General features: G+C 48.0%; 1 protein-coding gene across 1 annotated transcript in view; it reads left to right on the plus strand.

Annotated features, from left to right (window-relative positions):
- ANOS1 (anosmin 1) overlaps positions 1-20,304 on the plus strand; it is a 170,146-nt gene that overhangs the window by 83,268 nt on the left and 66,574 nt on the right. The window contains exon 3 of the mRNA XM_032880226.1: positions 15,078-15,140. Coding sequence (XP_032736117.1) covers positions 15,078-15,140 — 63 coding nt within the window. The remainder of the gene's footprint in view (positions 1-15,077; positions 15,141-20,304) is intronic.

The raw sequence follows: 20,304 nt of genomic DNA on the forward strand, positions 1-20,304 counted from the left end.
CGCGGCGGGCCCGAGTGACGTGGAGCTCCTGGTTCAGATTTAGGGGCTTTGTGGGGGCCGCCTGGATTTCCTGAATCGTTTTTCGTGTGAGTGAGACCGTGTTTCAGCTCCCGTCCCCCCACCTGGAAGCAGGCGGCCCGGAGCCACGTCAGCTGTGCCGTGAGCCACACGTGAGTGTTACACTACAGCTCCTCGTCACTTTCCAGGCGTGGAATCTTCCTCAGGGAACCTCAGCATTTCCTCAAGCAGACCCCTCTGGGCGGTGTTTACGAGGTGATTAAAGGATTGCCTCTACAAAGGGTCCCGGGTGTTTGCAGAAACGGAAGCTAGATCCCTGGTCTCTGATAAAGGGAACATAAATTTCTTCAGAAACAGTCGTTTTCTTTCTTCCCTTCTGCATTTCGACATCATGCCTGCGGTGCTTCTAGAAGTACATCCAGCCAAGACCGTGAGGATCGCAAAGATCCCAGCTTCCACGTGCCCACGAGTTGAAGTTTACTGCGAGTAGCCCGTGTGTCCTAAATCACGGACGTCTGTCATCTCAGCACGGCAGACACCTGTCGGGCAGGTGTGTGTCGCTGAAGGTTACAGCTCTATTTCCGCACCTCCGGACGCCAGACCTGACAGCAGCACAGTCTTCTGTCCGCCTCCTGCTGCTGCTCCTTCTTTCCTTGTGTGGTCCTATTTTCTGCCTTGCATGGGTCCCCCCGGGGAGCTCTGCCCGGCTCCAGCTGTGTGTCTCTCCGCTCTTCTTCGGTGGCGCGGACCGACCGTGTTGGACGCTGCCCCTCTGTCAGACTTCAGGTCGCAGCTTCGATGGGTACACGTCTGCCCCGTGCGTCTCAGAGCGCCGGGCACCTATGTGTGTATGTGGGAGAAGGAGGGAGGGAAGGCACGGAGCAAAGACATTACTTTCTTTTGTTTGCTCCAAAGTGAGGGGGTGCTGGGGTTACGGACGAGCACTGCTGACCCAGCACACAGTCAGAGGAGCCGTATCCATGTTCCCGGCCTTTCTTATGGCGTCGGTGGTAAACGTCAGCGCAGGGCTGGCCTCTTCGTCTCTGGTGTTGGGCGGTGGCAATGCAGAAGACAAACCGCGCTAGGTTTGCCCGCAGGAAGGAACTGACACGAGCGATGAGGCGCTTCGTAGGTGATTGGAAGTGAGGAGGGAAGGACGGGCTGTGTGCCCAGGGTCCAGAGAGCACGGCGACCTGGACAGAGCAGACCGTCCTGCTTGCATGGAGCTTTCTCCAGAACGTCGACCTCCGAGTTAAGGATCCTCCCCCCAGGAAGCCTCTGTAGACATGCGACAAGCTGAGGAAGAAAGGTGACGATGACAGTAGAAACCGTGAATAGAGCAGAGGCAAGAAAATACCTTCTGCTTCATTTCTGCCTCCTAGTGCTGCATGAGTGAGCTAATTAGCACAGCCTAATTGATTCAGATTCTCAGTGGCAAGGGCATCTGGGAAATGCAGTTTTTACTTCCTCTCCCCGTAGAAAAAAGAGGAGTGGATGCTGAATGCACACCTTTGTACTTTTCTAACGCTCAGTTTGTCTTCCCCAATATGGTGGCTGCTAGCGACATGTTGATGTGAATTAAGATGATGTGTTTGGTCACACTGGCCACATTTCAAGCACTCGGTAGCTTTACGCGGCGGATGGCTGCCGTTTCAGGCAGTGTGCACACAGATCATTTCCACCGCTGCAGCGTGTTGGATAGCACACGATTCCAGCTGCCTTCTTTTCCTAGACTTTTTGGTTCAGCAGATGAATGAGTAGGTAAAGGAGTCAAAAGAGTATGCATAGAGTTAATTAAGCTGTCAAATTTGGGGCGCCTGGGTGGCTCAGTGGGTTAAGCCTCTGCCTTCGGCTCAGGTCATGATCTCAGGGTCCTGGGATCGAGTCCCTCATCGGGCTCTCTGCTCTGCAGGGAGCCTGCTTCCTCCTCTCTCTCTCTCTCTCTCTGCCTACTTGTGATCTCTCTCTCTCTGCCAAATAAATAAAATCTTAAAAAAAAAAAAAGAAACTGTCAAATTTGCAGAATTAAGCACAAAACCACGAAATGAGACCTCTGTGGTTGGATTCCCAACTCTGTGTTTCAGGTCAGGGGAGTTTTGCAGGAAAGTAGCATGAGACACCTATATGAGCATCGCACACAGTGTAGAGAAGGCCATTAGAGACCCGGTGCAAAATTTCCTGGAAAACTACGAAGCGTGAAACAGACCTCCACTGTGACCCGTCCTTACTGAGTTTGCACTTGCTGCTAGTTTGGGTTTGCGAGTAGCTTTAATTGTCCTCTTACTCTAATGGCATCTCATTGGACACAGGAAACTCAGTATCGGCCTTTTGGGGGTGAGGGAAGAGCAAAAGTAAAGATCCCAAAGAGACTGTGCACGTTCTGAGTTTGGGTGAAAGGTCACATAGGTTCTGTGTAAATAGGGCTTCCCACCCATAACTGATATAAATAAACCCTCTGTGACAGTGTTTCCTTTTTAGCTTCTGCAAAGTTATGAACATTGTGACTCGCTCATTAATATCGAGCAGACCTACCGCATAACGCCAAGTTGAATGGGTTTGCTCAGGGATACGCTAATGTCTTGGAGGCGCTTTCATGTTGACAAAGCTGGGGTGATTTGATCTGGCAAGGGAGACAGGAAGCATGAAAGTCCTTCTGAGTTTCGGTCCCCTGGTCCTTTCAAGAGCGCACCATGGCTTCCTTGAGCTCGACATGTCAGACAGCCAAACCACACAGATAAGATATTAAGCCGTCAATGTTATGGACTGCTTCTATCTGAAAAGGATTAGTGTTGACACTCGTGCTAATCCTCCCAGCGGAGGACTTGCCTCGTTTTTAGATTGTCTCTTAGAACCTACGACAGTCGCTCACCTCTCAGACAAACAGATTTAATTTCTCGGAAATCATACGCTGACAAGCGTGTATCTACCTAAGCCATTCTTACACACTGCTGGTAGAAACCATCTAATTAACCCGCAGCCCATGGGAACTATTGAAAAGTAGCTCCCTGAGATTTAACAAAGGAGCAAATAGAAAAATCCAATTTCTCCCATGACATGCGCAACATTTTATGAGGCCAGTGGCCCAGGGAAGAAGGACACCAGGCCACCCAGCTTGGGAATACGATTGACATGGTTCTCCAGCACTACCAATGACAGGATTTCTTAGGAATTGAGTGTTGCTGGGAAAGTGTGTAGAAAACATACATACGAAGATAAGCATCAACGCCAGACTTGCATAAGCTTTTAAATGTAGCATGAAGTGATGGAAATCCTAATCTCCATTCAACTTGAAGCATGTCACAGAGGAGTTCTTTAACCTGAGGGCTCTGTGGTGTCAAAAGCATGCTGTGCAGACTCCATTCTGGCTTTCACTCAGGAGATGGGGTCTGGCTGTTTAAGCCTGCGGGATGCCGTGACTGGTGATTCCAGGCCATGTGGAATCCGATCTAGCGAAAGCTTGAGATTCTGGGTACACAAGAGGGTTCTCCGTAATTCAGCCTCCAAGATCCGACTCACGGCCGGGATCGGTTTCTTGAGTCACTGATTACTGGGGGTCAGTATTGGAGAAAGATGAGAGGTTGATTAGATGGTCTGCCAAAGGACACAGATGCTGATGATCAAGGTATAATTTTAAAAATGTTGCCTGTGTGTGTGTTTATACTCTCTGGGTTTGGAATGACACACAGAGATAATATTTTCTAGCTGTTGTAGAATTTTTGAGCACTCTGATTACATACAAATGCTTTACTTTTCCCAGCGGAGAGGCTGACTTGGCAGGTACATCTGCTTCTTCGATGAATATGTTTCCTACCGAGGGTCGGTTCTTAAGCGTCTCCAGGAAACGGTTCACGTTTGGACGTCACCTTCTTCGCTTGAGGAAAGGGCACCCACCCTTCCTTGCTTCCCTGCCTTGGCCAAGCACCAGCATCAGTTTTCCCTCGTTGGACTTGTAATAAACCTGACATCTACTGATTCTGGAATTTATATGTGAATCTCGGCAGGAAGTGCAAATACTGGTAAAAGCTAATAATTATTCAGGACGTGTCACAGAGTGGCCCACAACTGCGAAAGGAGTAGGTTTGACTCATTTCCTCTTTTCATCGTGAGGAATCTTTTGCTTTGATGTTGTAAGAAGGGTTTATTTAGTACAGAGGCGGGAGGGCCGCTTTCGAGGCGTGAACTTGCTTCCTGTGTTTTGGCGTTAAAAACCAAGACAAAGTGAGGCTGACGGGGTTCATCGCACAGCCACCTGAGTGAGTTCTCCGGGGTGAGTCTGCCACCCTGTCCCCCTTACTGCAGGGTTCCCGAGGCTGTGGTGAAACCATCCTGTTGATGGTCCCTACTGGGTCTAACTTTACGGAGCCTGGAGGTTCTCAGACAGTTCTGTGGGAGGACGTACCATCCAGTCACTACGGGTCTCAGACCTGAAGCATTTGTCTGTGAATCTGCACTCTTCCTTATTTCGAAAAGCTCGCTGAGAGCCGCTCTAGGATTTTCCATCCTCTTTCGCTCATAGATCTATGTCCCTCGTAGCTTTTTAATGATGCCAGATGCAGAAAATTTCTGATTTTGAGATTTTGGGTCATTTTAAATGGACTTTACATATTTTTAAAATTTTTTTTTCTTTTCATTTCTTTTTTTAAAGATTTATTTATTTTAGAGAGAGAGAGAAGGGGAGCTCAGGGGGAGGGGCAGAGGGAGAGAATCTTAAAACAGACTCCCTACTGCTGGGCTTGATTCTGTGATTCATGAGATCATGACCTGAGCCAAAACCAAGAGTCAGACAGTCAACCAGCTGAGCCACTCAGGAGCCCCTACTTTATGTAGTTTTAATGTTTAACTTGATGATTAAAAATTCAGAAAAATTATGAGACGAGTACAAAGGACTTCCATATACCATATATCTAAATCAGGGTACGGCAAACTTTCTAGGAAAGACGAGTAAATATTTTTTGGTTTCTTGGACATAAGGTCTGTCACAACTAGTCAACTATTGTGAGATGGACACAGGGACATAAACGGGCGTGGCTGTGTTCTGATAACTTTTCTTTACCAAAACCACGGTGTGGGCCCGATTGGGTCCCCCGGTTTCTCGTCGCTGACCCCAATCTAGATTTACCCATTGTTAACTTTTGTGTGTGCCGTATTTGCTTTATCACATTCTCTTTATGTCTGCATAGCAAAAAATTCGGATGTACGCATGTCCTTATGATTGTTATTTTGTTTCCAGCCATTTAAGAATGAGTTGCAGGCTTTGCGTCTCTTTTATCCCTACATGCTTTAGCGTGCATCTCCTACGTGACCACTGTGGAATTACCAAATTCAGGGAAATGAACACTGATGTAACACCTTACTCCAGGTAGAGTCTGCGTTTAAAGGCTCGCCCTTGCGCCAGTAATGTCCTTGGTAGCCTTGTTTCCTCTGGTTTGTTGCGTATCTCTAGTCCCCCTTGAGTTTGGAAGCATTCCTCATTCTCTCTTGGTCTTCCACAACATTGGTATTTTTTGAGACTAGAGGCTTGTTGCTCCGTGGAAGGAGCCTCATTCTGGATTTGTCTGCTCTTTTCTTGTGGTTCAGGGCAGGTTCTGCCTTTTGGGCGGGGATCCTGCCTTGGGGATGTTGTGGCTTCTCCCTTCCTGGAGATGGGATTTGATCACGTAGTTCAAGTACTCTTTGTCTGGTTTCTCCACCGTTAACTTGTGACTTTCCCTTTGTAATTAATAGCTTTTTAATTTGAGAACTAACCGTGAGAATATGATTTGGAACTGCAGTGGTATGCTAAAATTCCACGGCAGAAGATCAGGCGGAAAATCTGGATGCTAAGAAAGCGTGTGTGGTCTTCAGTGAATCAGAATTCCCGACGTCATGCTACGCGCAAGGACATAGTTCAGGTGAGGAAGAACGACAACGAGAGAGTGGTTTTCTGGTAGTAACTACCTTGATGAATCTTGTTTTTCCACTTCACTTGTTTTCTCTTTCTTTCTAAACACCTTCACTGAAATTAAAAGAGCTCCTAACGTCAGAGTTCCCTTGATTGTGAGAAACAGTTGTGATAAAAGGGGGCCCAGATTTGTAGATAAACATCATGGTGGGAAAGGAATTACCCTTTGATCGTTTCAGAGAAAGTTGATTTGTGATTTGAAGTGTCTGAGGCATAACGTTGTTGTGCCGGGTTGGCAGGCTGACCCTCTGCGGTTTCGGCTCTGATGATTGTTCAACTGTACTTCCACAGGACGGCTGCCAAAAGATTTCATTATTTTGGCAAGAGACAGTGCACTTTTCGACACACAGGATTGTAACAATTTCTATACCAATTTAGAGCTGGAGGGAGTCCATGAATACTTCTAACGGCAGTAGGGCGCACAATATATTTAGGAAATATATTGAAAAAAATTCCACTTCCATCTAAAAACCAGATCTGTGGTTTCGCAGAGAAATTGCAGCCATTAATTTGGAAAACAGAAATGGTCTTTGGAAACTTCTGTTGATGGCATTAATATTACCTGCATGAAATGTGAAGTTGGATTTTTTTTTTTTTTTTGGTGAGACCCAAAGCTTTTCCTTTATATCCAGCCAACCATAAAGACAAAAATTAAATAGAAATCATTATTTGCTTTCTTATTATTCAACAGAAAATTTTTTTGTGAAAGCCTATCATGTGTTCTATGAAATGTACAGTGCCCTAGTCTTCGATTTTTTCCTTCTGATCCCACCTTCTGGGCACACACAAGAATAATGCCACCCCAACCAAACACAGCTGTTGGGGGAAAAAAAAGGCAGTTTTAAAACAATTATTGGAACATGCTTGAGAGACTGGAATGAAAAGAAATTCTATTGTCTTCTTTGGTTCAAAGAAAAAAGGTAGGTATCAGGGAAATAGGAAAGAACAAAAGTAAATTCTTTTTATTGGTCCTTTAGAAAGGGAAGGGAACCACATTCACTGAGCACCTACTTTTGTGTAGGTGTTTTAAAAGGTTGTCTTTATAAAATTTATTTCAAAATGATCCTCTGGCAAATATTACTCTTTTCTTTTATGTGGTAGAAACCTATGGTTCAGAGAGGTTAAGATACAGCTAGAAGGGGGAAAAACCACTCGGCAGGTGGCAGATGAGGAATTGTCCTCCGGGTTGATCTACCTCCAAGGATCCGTGGTCGGTCTCTTGTCCTTAGGGAGTCCAGGAATCATCCCCTTCTGTGCCCTCATCTGTCGTACCCATCGACTCAACACCTCTCACACTCAGCCACCAGAACTACACCTAGAAGGGCACACGCGTCTGATCGTCTTCTCACTGTACGGGGAGACTCTCACTGGAACAGTGGTGCTTCTCCTGACCATTGTTTTATATCTCCACATCCAAATTCTTACCTCCTCTAAGTTGAACAATGAAATTCATTGGCCTGTGTCCAATTATAGATGGAGCCACGGGTGGAAATCCTGCTAACCAGCCGTTGCCTCTACGAAAACGTTTTAGCTCCTGAGTCTAGAGGGTGTAGGCTTGGGATAGATGCATCAGAGATTCCTTGCCTCTCTAAAATTCTGCGTTTCCATGCTGTAGCCCGTGCAACATTCTCTGGGACCTCGATCTGTTGATGATTTCCTGCTTCTCCTCCATCTTCCGTCAGACCCTCCCCCCGACCCCTTTCTTCTCTTCAACAGCATGTTCCAGCGTTTGTGTCTCCCCGAGTTCCAGCGTCCTGTGCACAAACACAAAAAGGGGGAGCAAAACTGTTTTTGCGGAGCAATGAGATCTGCTCACTGTTGCCATTCTAGCTCTTGAATATCCCAACTCTCCAAATCCTTCTATTTTCTGTCCTTTTTCATGTGTAGCCTGGACTTTTGCTTATCAACAAACATGACTTTTTTTTTAACTTTTCTAGATGGTATAGAATTTGGAAGCATTCTTTTTGTGTAGTTCAAGGATTTAGCAGACCTGTCACCTAGCATGACGCTGTGGTAATGGAATTCTGCAAATATGTATAAAAGGAACGAATGAATGAATGACTTGGAGAGGAAGAGCAGAGGTTATAAAGGCTCCTTGTTTCTGCAACATACTCCATGTCCGCCTTTCCAGTAGCTTCTTGGGCCTGCCTTCATGTACGACCACCGGACGCCTCGAACTCGTCATGTTAGAGTCTCCATTGCACAGTCTTCCCGATGTTTGTTTCTCCCCAACCCTCCGTCTTAGGGACCCCATGAGTTCCTGTCAGATCGAGGTTAGAAATTTTGGTGTGCTTTCTTTTTCTTATTTTCCCCTCCTTCCCGTCCTTTATAGCAAACCAGGAGCTGTGTCCGTGAGCTTGTAGCCCCACGTTGCCTTTCCTAGGCTCATGTGCCCTTTCCTTTTATCCAGCGTCCACTGCCATCCAGATGGGATATTGACACTATAAATGGTGGCCAGAAGCTTTGGAAGACATTGTTAAAACTTCTGGTATTTTTTGCTGCAGTACGTCACCTCTGTCATCCGATTCCTACTTCCAACTCCTTTAGGGCTCCTGGACCCAATTCCAATGTGGGAGGGTTCCCAACCCAACCCCAGTCCACCAAGCAATTCCCAGACACCAGCAGCGTGTTTGAGAATTCAGTTCAATTCTGACACCTTCTACGGGGAGATAGCATCAGATCCCACAGGACCTGTAAGACTGTTCCCTGGACCCCAACTTCATGGGCCAATGTCACATACAGACCAGACTGGAAGTCCCCATGACTCCCTCCTAGGATTCGTTTAATTTTCTAGAGCAGCTCGCAGAACTCAGGGAAACACTCAGCATTAATCAGTGTATTAAAAGATACAACACAGAACACGAATCAGCAGGCAGGTGAAGAGATACGGAAGGCAGGATCTCCAACAAAGGAGCTTCTGTCCTCTTGGAGCTTGGGGCCCAGCTCTGTGGCACATGGAAGTGTTTTGGTTGCCCAAGCGTGAAAAATGTCTGGAAAGGATAAGAAGACCAGTCCCCTTGTAGGTTTTTCTTTACAGGATACTTTCATAGATGTATAAAGCAATCTGTGTTAAGTTATATACTTCACATATGTATAGTGTATATAACAACATAGATTGCTTTATTAATATACCAGAACACTATATATACACTGTATATAATGTATATAAAGTCTGAATATAAAGTACTGTGTGTATACATAGTGTACTTATATATTACAATATAATCTGTACAAGTGTGTATGTATAGTATATATATATATAGTAATGTACATATATTAATAAAGTCATCTCTACACCCCACATGGGGCTTGAACTTGAAGATCCCAAGATCGGGAATCGCGGGTACTTCCAACTGAGCCAGCCCGGTGCTCTGGTGCTGCTGCGTTTTTATGAAAACTGTACAACCTCGCTAGGATTGACTGAGTATTAGCTGATTCAGTCTCCAGCCCATCTCCCCTCCCCAGAAGTCAGGGGGTGGGATTGCAAGTTCATATGATTAGTCCTCCTGTCCGCCAGCCCGTGCCCTTTGGTGAGGGTAGGGGCGAGCCCCAAAGTCACGTTTCTTGGTAGCAAGACACCCATGTCACCTTCACGGCTCTGAAACATTGTCAGGAGCAGTGGATGTGAAGATTATTAAATGTATTTGAGAAATATATTTTGGTTATCTAAAGCACCAAATATATGTAGTTTTTACAAATCCTTATATTGCAGCAACACTCAAGCTGTTCTAGGACCATCAGTGGCTCGTCCCTGAATCCCGAGGGCTGTGTTTGTAGCCTGCGGCCCCCTGCGTTTGCTCTCTCAGCTGTCCTGCACCATATCCCCCCACATACCTCATCCAGGCCCCGGATCGGCTCAATCTGGTCCAGTCCCCCTTCTCCTAAGTTAACTCACGAGTTCTCAGTTCTGTGCAGGCCTTTCCCGGTGTCCCGTTTGGAGACGTGCATCACTCCCGCAGGCTCGCGTGGTATCTTCTTCTTCTCTCGGGTATGTGACGCTTCACCACCTTGCACTTACGCCCGTGCTTTCTCCCGTGCACGTTATAGCTTGCCTTAAGGCAGAATGACTGCTGTTCCCGCCACCTTGGAGACTAGATAAATACGTCGCACGTAAGAACTACTAATCTTTATTTGTTGATTTGTCAGTTGTTAATTTGAACAGGTTGGAATGTGCAGAATGCTGGGTGCTTTGCTTTAATGGCTTCTCTTTATTTAATGTAACATAAGTATGGGTTCTGTTTCCTGATTATTGGACGTGTGTGAAAATTTGAATTTTTTAGGAAACTTTTATGCTTCAGAATTTATTGTAATTGGTCTTTAGGTAATGGAATTTCCTTTGCTGGTAATGCAATATAAGGCAGCATGTTTTCCTTTTATGGAAGCGTGTGGTTCGGTGTAAGATATGGACGCCTGTGCTCATTTGTCCAGACGGTGGTTCACCAAAGCGATATCCACAATTTCACTCTTTGTCAGTAGTTCGGCTCTGAAGGGTTGCATCCCTTTGTGATATGAAATAGTCAGTCCTGTTGATTATGATTTCATAAGTACCTTGGAATCGGTAACACCTACCTAGGGCATTTTGGAGCTGAATCCTTTCCGAGATCATAGCGAATCAGGAATCTCACAGATTAGCAAAGTACTTTTCAGTTTCCAAATGCCTTTCACATGTATCACCACCGCATTAAGCCTTTGCAGCACGTGGCATAAACAGAGCAACGTTCTGTATTGGGAAGAACATTCTTTTGACTGTGCTGGAGCGTGGGTCCAACTTCTAGTTCCTGAAGTCTCGACCATAGTCCCTTGCTTTGTTCAGTCAACCTCTGTATGCTGCCGTTTCCTCCCTCTAAAATGTGAGAATGATGGTAGCCAACTTTACATACCTCTGTCGATCTGGTATTATGGGGCTCCACTGAATAAATAATTTTCAGAGTGCTCTATAAATCCATACAAGTTCTGGTACTCTCTGAAAAAGAAAACTTTTCACGGGTTAATATGAACGATTGTTTTCTCATATTTGAGTTAGCAAATGGAGGCTGAGTAATTACGTGATTTTCTCACAGTTGTGGCAGAGATGGGGTTCACACCCAGGCGTGGTGTGCCTCTATCCTGCACCGGCTGCGTGGCCACAGCCCATGGGGTGTTCCTGAGAATCCAGCCTGTCGTTGGCCTGCTCACCCACACGTGCCTCATTCCAAAATAGTAAATTCAGTTACTTTTTGGTGGGTTTCTCTCTCCCTCTCTCTTTCTCTCTCTCTCTCTCTTTTTTTTTTTTTAATTTGATCAGGGCACTTGCAGTTGTGATATGTAGTAAATTCCAAAACAGTTGTCTCCATGTAGTATTTTTCTTATGGAAATGAGATTTGAGTCTGCCCTCTTTTGACGAAATCCGCCCCTCCCCCTTTTTTTAATCTGGAAAAACAAGATGCTCTTTCTTTTTGCTTGAAGGATGAGAGAAATGGTTGGGCTTTTTTACCTGCCCCCCCACCCCCCACCCCCGCCTGTCTTTTCCTGCAATCATTTCACCTGGCTCAGAGCACTATGAAGAAATACAGCTTTGGCAAACGGATCCTGCAAAGATTTACTCGTATGTCCATATCCAGGTTTTTCTTGTCAGATAGTTTTTACAGAGGGATTATTAAAAGAAAACGTTGGCTGTCATTAATAACGTTTTGTGCTGTGTCTTTAGACACAGATGATGACTGGTTATTGGAAAGGCGGCAGGCGTGCCAGTGAAGTAGAACTTTGAGTAAACGGCATCTCCGGATGCCGCACTTGGCAGAGACCGGTGCTAGGTTAGCAAGAAGACAAGTGTGTCATGCATTGCTTCCATTAGCGTCTCACAAGTATGCCTCTTTTTGTAACTGGTGTTTGTTTTATATAAAGTATTTGTTCCCCAACCTGGCAGGAGTAGGCTCACATGGAATTGTGGAGCTCTCCCAGGACCGACGCTCTTTAATGCCCCGATGTCTAGGGTTGTGACAAGGCCGCTGCGCACGTGTGCAGCTTGCCTGTGTCACGATCTACATTCTCAGCGACGATCCAAAGCAACGTGAACTATGCTGAGACACCGTCAGCCACATCGCACTGAGTGGTTTCATATGGAATGAATGCTTGTTGGATGTTTCCTGAATAAAATGATAAGGACTTAATGTGTCAGTAGCTGAGCTTGTGTCCATGAAAAATCCCCAGGTGTTATGGAGGGGGTCTTCCCGCATCATAGGACGCGTCTCCAAACGAACAAAATCTCCAAGTATTCTGAGGAGTGCCAGTAATTCACTTCAAATGGTCTCGAGAAGGAATTTGGTCTAGATAGACTTATTAAGTGACCATTAGACTTTTTTGGCTCAGAGCCAATGTCTTAAAACAAACACAGAAGTCTGAGGATAAGGAATCAGACATACCTTTCAACCTTCAGGAAACAAAACTAACTCTTGAAGGAACTCATAAAATATGTAAGGGAGACAAGTTTTTTTTTTTTTAAGATTTTATTTATTTGAGATACAGAGTGCTCACACACGCGTGCCTATGTGCATATACGAACAGGTGGGAGGGGCATAGGGAGAGGGAGAAGCAGTCTCCCCGCTGAGCAAGGAGCCCCTGCAGAGCTCCATACCAGGACCCCGAAACCATGACCTGAGCCAAAGGCAGATGCTTAACTGACTGAGCCATCCAGGGACACTGGGAGCTAAGTTTTCAAAGTGACTTCATTGCTGTTAAAAAAATGGTGTTCTTTTACAATTGTTATATTGCAAAAAACTATGCATTTGTTTTAACATGCTTGGGAGAAGTGGACACCAGGAAGCTTGGGACAAGCTTGTGTAGCTCTTGGAAAAGTATCATGGAAAAGCTCAATTTTTAAAAAAATTAAAATAACTGAAAAATGAATTGTTCATATGCAACATTAAAGAATATAAAATGTAAAATATTCTTACAAGAAATAGATCGGATCTTACTTAGTGAGAAATAAAACAAAGGAACAATATTGACTCTTTTTGTTTGTTTTGGAGAGGGAGAGAGGGTCTTAAGCAGGCTCCATATTCAGTGTGGAGCCTGACTTGACCTCACAACCTGGGATCATGATCTGACCTGAAATCAACAGTCACTCAATGAGCTGAGCCACCCAGGTGGCCCTATGGACTCCCCCCCCACCGCACCCCCATCAAATCCTGTAGCACTTCTTCCTGCTTCCCCAGCTTTACTGAGATACAATTCGCAACCTTGTTTCACTTAAGTTGTATGTTGATACACGTACATATTGGGAAATGTTTACTGCAATCACACGGTTCTTTTCAAAGTTGAGTAAGCATCAGAGTTTCTTGGAGAACTTGCTAACAGAGACTCCTGGGTCCCGATCCCAGAGATTCTGACTCTAGGTCTGGGAGCAGGCCGTGAGCTTGCATTTCTGATCACCTGCTGGGTGAGGTTCTTACTCTCGGTCATCGATCGCATCGTGAGCAGCGTTGCTGTGACAGGCAGCTGAGGCGTGGACAGTAGAGCCCCTTAGACTTTAAACTATATTTTAAAACACAGGGGGAGTTGGCTACCAAGTAGAGTAAAAAAATAATGAAAAAAAAAAAACCATATTTATAGATCCCGAATTCTAGGGTATACTTATCTGGAATTTAACAGAGAACGTTGATCCTAATTGGAAAATTTATTAAGAATGAAATAAAAATCATGTAGATCAAATAATAATGACCTGATGGGAGCCAGCAGTAAGCCAGTGTTTAGAGAACTGACATTTAACTATATGGGAATATTCATTTTTACTCATTAAAACATAAAATTGAGAATCAACTCTCTATTCATATTAATGTAACATTTTAATTTCAACCATGAGGACTGACTGTGATCTCTTATTTATTACTATATATTGTATATAGTATATATGGTACTATATATTATATAAGCTTACTGTATTTTATGTAGTATATATAGTATATGCAGAATATGTAATGCTGTGGTGTACATATATATGTGTATATACAGAGCTCCATGGCGTGGAATGTATATGTAACGTATACAGTATGTATATAGTATAGATATGGTATGTAATCATTATATTTTATACATTATTCAAGTACTATACATAGTAATAAATTATATAAACAGGTACACATACTAGTACTATAGATCCTACTATATATAGCAGAAAAGTATATATACGTGTATATATACTTTTTTCAACAATATTCTTTATTATATATATAATGCATATACATTTAATATAGATAACATACTATTATATATACTATCCATTATTATTATTATTTATTATTATGATCGCTAATGAATCATGGAGCCTAGTTAGCGACTTTGATTTGTTACTGTATCCGGTAATAACACTTTAAACACATATTCAGACTTTATTCTCTGTTCTGAAATTCATGCCAGAGAGTTTATTCTGTATATTTCGGTAGATTTAATATATTCTAATATTTATTTGGTAAATTTTTACGTTACGATGCATTCAATGTATTATAATAGAGGAATTAAACTGGATGTGTATTAATGCGGTGAGACCCGCTGAGCTAAAGGTAAGTTAACTGCCGTGTTATATATAGACCCTTAATAGGAAGCAACTTCACCCAATTCCCTGCGGACTTTGTAGACAACACTCCTACGTTGCCAACTGTAAAGCACGTCTATGTTAACATTTCTTAAAAAACAAAATTTGTCTGTGACGACGACATTTAGGAAACATTTTTTTAAGAGTTTATTTTGAAGTCCTCTCGGCACCCACGTGGCGCTGGCACTCCCAGCCCCGAGGCCCAGGGCTGTGCCCCACCCGCCCAGCAGCCGGGCGCCCCTAGAAAACATTCCTTGCCGAAGGCAGATACTCTCACAGGGCGGTTCTGCCCGATGGTGCGTGTCGGAGGGTGAACGCCGTGTCCCGCGTCCCCTCCAGGCTCTTGCAGTCGCGTGGACACGGACGTATGTTGTGTTGTGTCGTGACGCCCTCGCTCAGGCGCCCGTCCCGCCCCGTGCTGGGGATGGCCCGAGCAGCGACCGACCGTGCCCAAAGCCGCAGCAGAAGCAGGTGGGGCAGGGGCAGGGGAGCAGGTGCTTGTCCCTGGGCTGTGTCTCACCCGCGCTTTCTGTCCTGCTTTCCCCCCAGTGCCTGGAGCCGTGCAGGGAGTCGTGGGACCCGCGGAAGCAGCAGTGCCAGAGCTTCTGTGAGGTAAGGGGATCCCCCGCGCGGCCCGAGGTCCCCCAGCCACCCGACAGCCCACCGCCCGGGCCATTGGCACCGAAGGCCGCCGCCTTCGCCCGCGGGCCGGACCTCCGTTGAGTGCAGGGAGGGTGGCCGTGCGGGTCTTGACACGTCACTCATGGAAAGAGGAGAAACACTGTTGAGCGGCCTTAAAGCCGAGCCCCCCAGCGCTTCTGTCACTGGAAGCAACTTTAGGACATAAGCATAGACACGGGGACCGTCTTCGAGGTGGAAACTGCTGCTGTCCCCCTTCTCTCCGTCCGGCTGTCGTCCGAGTCCCTGTCAGCGTGCTGTTGACGCGCTCGTGCTGCTCGGGTTCTCGGCCTTTGCCGCTCACCGTCCCCCCGTGGCCCCATAGGCTGGGCGGGAGGCTCTATCGGGGGCCGTTTGCAGGCCCAGAGTAGAGGGTGTGACTGCCCCGCACACCGGCCGCCTGCACGCCCAGGGAGGGCGGGAGCCGCTGCGGACCGTCTCCTCCAGGGCAAGTCGGGGGTCCGGCTCGGACGCAGCCGCGCGGATGTGGGCTGGCCCGCCGCCACCCGCCGGCCGCGCAGAGGAGGGAGAGCGGGGCCGTCTCCTCTGGGCCGGGGGGCAGCAGCGGTGGGAGAGCCCCTCCAGCCAGCAGGGCAGCTGTGTCCAGGCTGGGGAGAGCGGACGGGAAGGCCTGTGGCACGGCCGGAGTGCTGGGCGGGGACGCCTCTGAAGGGACCGGGAGGCTGGCGGGAGCCCGGCCCAGCCCCCGCACACAGCCCGCGGGAGTCCGCCCCTCCCCTGCACGAAGAGCTCCTGGGGCCCCGCGGCCTGTGTTTCAATCCGGAGGGCGCGCAGGGTCCAGTCCGAGCATCCGAATGCGGATCGGGGTGACCGGAGCGGCATCCGTGTGTAGGACGCAGGTACCCGCGGGCCGGACACCGCTCACTGTCCCTACACGCGGGGAGAAGAGCAAAGCGCATGGCGCGTGGGCGACAGTGCTGTGGGGACGCGCGGAGGCCCGGGCGCGGAGAGCCCTTCTGGTCCACCGGCCCCACCCTAGCCAGACGGACCCAGCCTCAACCGGCAGCGCCGGCCGCACCCCTTCCCTGCTCCCAGCCTGCTGTGACTCGACCTCCCTCGGACAGCGGGCGGGGGTCATGGCGTTCCTCGGTTCTCAAAGCAAGTGTTCCGCGCGGTTGCAGAGGAGCAGAGTGCGGGGGGTGGGGGGCGGGGGGGCTTCTCGGCATGCGCAGGTTCAGTGCGGGATTGGCCTAGTCTCACGTGTACTGGGCTCTGCCCATTCTGCTCAGCATGCGGTGGCGGGCGGCGGCGGGCGGTGGTTTGCAGCGCTTCCGCGGCGAGTCCGTGCTGCTGGGAACGCGTCGGACCTGAGGGCTCCCGCCGCGGCAGTCGTTGGAGCATTTCGTAGTGGCGAACACGGGCTGCCTCGAGTGATACCGAGGACTGGCCAAAGTCCTAGTTATTTACCCCAATTGCTCTGCAAGGACACTCACCGCTAGGCTCATGGTTGGGTGCGAACTCCCATAGAGGAAGAACCTTCCCGTGCCTTTGTATCCAGCCCTTCTGGGTGGTGGGGCTGGGACACGGGCCTCGGTCATGGTTTCTGTCTTCCCTCAAGGGAGCTGATGTATCATCCGTCCATTCTCCCCAGAACAGTTTGGCTTCTTTAGGGATTCCGTCCAGACTCTTCCAGAAAACATACGCTGACCCGGCCTTCAATTTCATGTGTCTTTATATTAGTTATCTCTTGCTGCCTAACAAATGACCCCAAGCTTTGGGGCTTAAAACAACACATGTTCCTTCCTTCCTTCTTCCTTCCTCCCTCCCTCCCTCCCTCCCTCCCTCCCTTTCTTTCTTTGTTTCTTATCGTGTTAGTCACCATAAAATACATCATCAGTTACTGTTGCAGTGTTCCAACATTCACTGTCTATGCACCACACCCAGTGCTCCATGCAATCCGTGCCCCCCTTAATACCCACCACCAGGCCCTCCCATCCCCCCATCCCCATCCCTTCCAAAACCCTCAGTTTGTTCCTCAGAGTCCACAGTCTCTCAGGCTTCGTCTCCTCCTCCAATTTCCTCCAATTCACTTTTCCTTTCCTCCCCATGTCCTCCGTGTTATTCCTTATGCTCCACAATTAAGCGAGACCATATGATAGTTGACTTTGCATAATACTCCATAGTGTACATGGACCACATCTTCCTTATCCATTCGTCCGTTGAAGGGCATCTTGGTTCTTTCCACCGTTTGGCGACCGTGGCCATTGCTGCTATGAACATTGGGGTACAGATGGCCCTTCTTTTCGCTACGTCTGTATCTTTGGGGTAAATACCCAGTAGTGCAATTGTGGGGTTATAGGGAAGCTCTGTTTTTAATTTTTTGAGGAACTTTCACGCTGTTTTCCACAGTGGCTGTACCAGCTTGCATTCCCACCAACAGTGTAAGAGGGTTCCCCTTTCTCCACATCCTCTCCAACACACGTTGTTTCCTGTCTTGTTAATGCTGGCCATTCTTACTGGTGTAAGGTGGGAACTCACTGTGGTTGTGATTTGAATCTCCCCGATGATGGCTAGTGATGATGAACATTTTTTCAGGTGTCTGATAGCCATTTGTATGTCTTCCTTGGAGAAGTGTCTGTTCGTTTCTTCTGTCCAGTTTTTGATGTGATTATCTGTTTTTTGAATGTTGAGTTTGAGGAGTTCTTTATAGATCCTGATGTCAGCCCTTTGTACTGTCATTTGCGAATATCTTCTCCCATTCCGTGGATAAGATGTGTCCTACCTCACAGTTTCTGTGCATTGGGAGTTTGGACACGACTTAAAGGTGTTCTTTGTGTCAAGGTCCCACGATGCTGTCATCAGGGTGTCTGCCGGGCTTGCTTTCTCGTCTGCGGGCTCAGCTGCTTCTGCTCAGGGTCGGCCTCCAGGCTCATGGCGGTCATCGGCAGAACGCATCCCTTACGGTTGTGCGAGTGAAGTGCCATGCCCTCGGTGGCTGTTGGCTGGAGGCCACTCTCGCATCTGAAGGTTGCCTGCGTTCCTCACCACATACCCTCCCTGCCAGGCCAGTGTCACCATGGCTAGTTACTTTTTCAAGGCCAGCGAGACCTCTCGACCCGCAGTCTGCTGAGACCAAGCTTTCCATAATACAACAGTCTCCGGAGAGACCCCTCTTCCCCTTTGCCATATTCTGCTGGTTAGAAGCAAGTCACTACAGCCTCCAACACACACACACACACACACACACAGACACACACGCCAAGGGAGGTGAAGACATCAGGGGCGGTTGTGACTCAGTGGCGCTCGCTCTGAGCTGTGTCTGCTACAAAGAGCAAATAAAAAGCGGTGGTTCGTGCCCCTTGACGCATTGACCAGAGCCAGAGTCATCAGAAATAGAGCAAAACCGGTGTATCGGGTGCAGGTGTTATGTGTTCTGTAACTTGCCCTCCCGGTCCTGTCTTGCATTCTGTGCTCTATGCAAACCGTCCATCCGTGTGAATTAAAATAAGCTGTCGTAGGATTTGGAGGAACGAGATGGACCACGGTGTTGGCTTCATAAACACGTGATCCCTTAAGATCCGTAATGCTGGGTGGATGGTGTGACATCTGAAGGACGGTGCCACTGAGGGTCATCCGAAACCTCTCTCGCTAGCAGTGACAAATGGGACAGCGCCCTTCCGTGATAGCTCTTTTCTGAAACAGCCGTGAGGGCTGCGGAACCCAATGCAGTTGATAGAAATGGGACTCATGGACCAATGGTGACTCCTGCTCCGGCCGGAGAGGTGAGCTGGACCCGGAGAGCCGGGACAAGTCGAGGCCGGTTCACAGGCCTCAGCGCGCTGGGCCCACCACTCGAGCTCCTGTTCCCCGTCAGTTCCTCTCGGCCGCCTTCATCTCTGTGTCTTGTTTCCTACCGTGTTGTGTTCCGGTCTGCGTCCCACGTTGGCGGAGACTGAGTCCTGTAGGACCGATCCCCATTTTGGCGTTGGGAGGCGGATGGTTCCCTGAGGCAGCCCTAAGCCTCTCGCTTGCCCCGTCGCTCACTGCTCCGCGTGCCTACAAGATCCCTGTTTTCACAAACCGGCCACGCTTTCCCTTGGTAAACGTTTACACCCAGAAGGTCTCTACAGTTCATTCCTCTCCGGGTGGAACGGCTGAACCGCTGACTTGGAGCCAGTGTGTTGATTTGCAAGACACTCTGAGCTTTATTTGTCTTTGAAGGCACGGTTCGCCTCCCGTTCTTACGGGTGAAGGTGTCTCGGAGCTCGGCCTCGCCGGCTCGCGGGGCTTCTGTCGCAGGCCGCCTCGGGGCCGTACAGCAGCAGAGCTGAGGACCTGTGATGGGTCCCGAGGTGCACGAGGCTGAGGCTGCTTCCCGCGGCGCCTGTGGAGTGTTCGACCTCCCGCCCCACGCAAAGAAGCGGTCCTAATCCTGCCATGACCCTGCCGGACCCTTCAGAACGTTGTTGCTCCCTGACCTGTACGCCCAGCACCCTTTCCTAAACAAAGCTCCATTGTTCTTGCTATTTTAGTCACGAAATCACTTTTCCTCCGTAGGAGAGGTCTTTGGAGGCGTGGTCACGATCACTCACCTAGAGCGGGTCTGTGGCTGCCGCACACACTGTCTCCTTAACTTCACGTCTGATCCTTTCTACGGTTCAAGCTGCTGCCACGGTTAAGGATGTTATCCCTTCGATGAAAGAGTTGACTGTGTCAGAGCTGGAATCGTGCAGGATGCCTTCTTCGGATCACATGGGAGAATTTTCCCCATGTCGGGTTTTGGAGGAGGGTGGGTCATGCTTTACTGTTTCAGTTTAGTCATTAAACGTTATCTCTGTCTCACTATTTTTTAAAAGATTTAAAAACCATCGTCAACCGTTTTTCTTCCTGATCATAAGGATTTTATTTATTTATTTGACAGACAGAAATCACAAGTAGGCAGAGAGGCAGGCAGAGAGAGAGGAGGACGCAGGCTCCCCACTGAGCAGAGAGCCCGATGCGGGGCTCGATCCCAGGACCCTGGGATCATGACCTGAGCTGAAGGCAGAGGCTTTAACCCACTGAGCCACCCAGGTGCCCCCTTCCTGATCATAAAAATGCACATTTCTTCACGTTTAAATGTTCCCTTCTTACAATT

The sequence above is a fragment of the Lontra canadensis genome, unplaced genomic scaffold, assembly GCF_010015895.1.
Source record: "Lontra canadensis isolate GAN:19392208 unplaced genomic scaffold, GSC_riverotter_1.0 scaffold68, whole genome shotgun sequence".
In the NCBI taxonomy this organism is placed as follows: Eukaryota; Metazoa; Chordata; class Mammalia; order Carnivora; family Mustelidae; genus Lontra; species Lontra canadensis.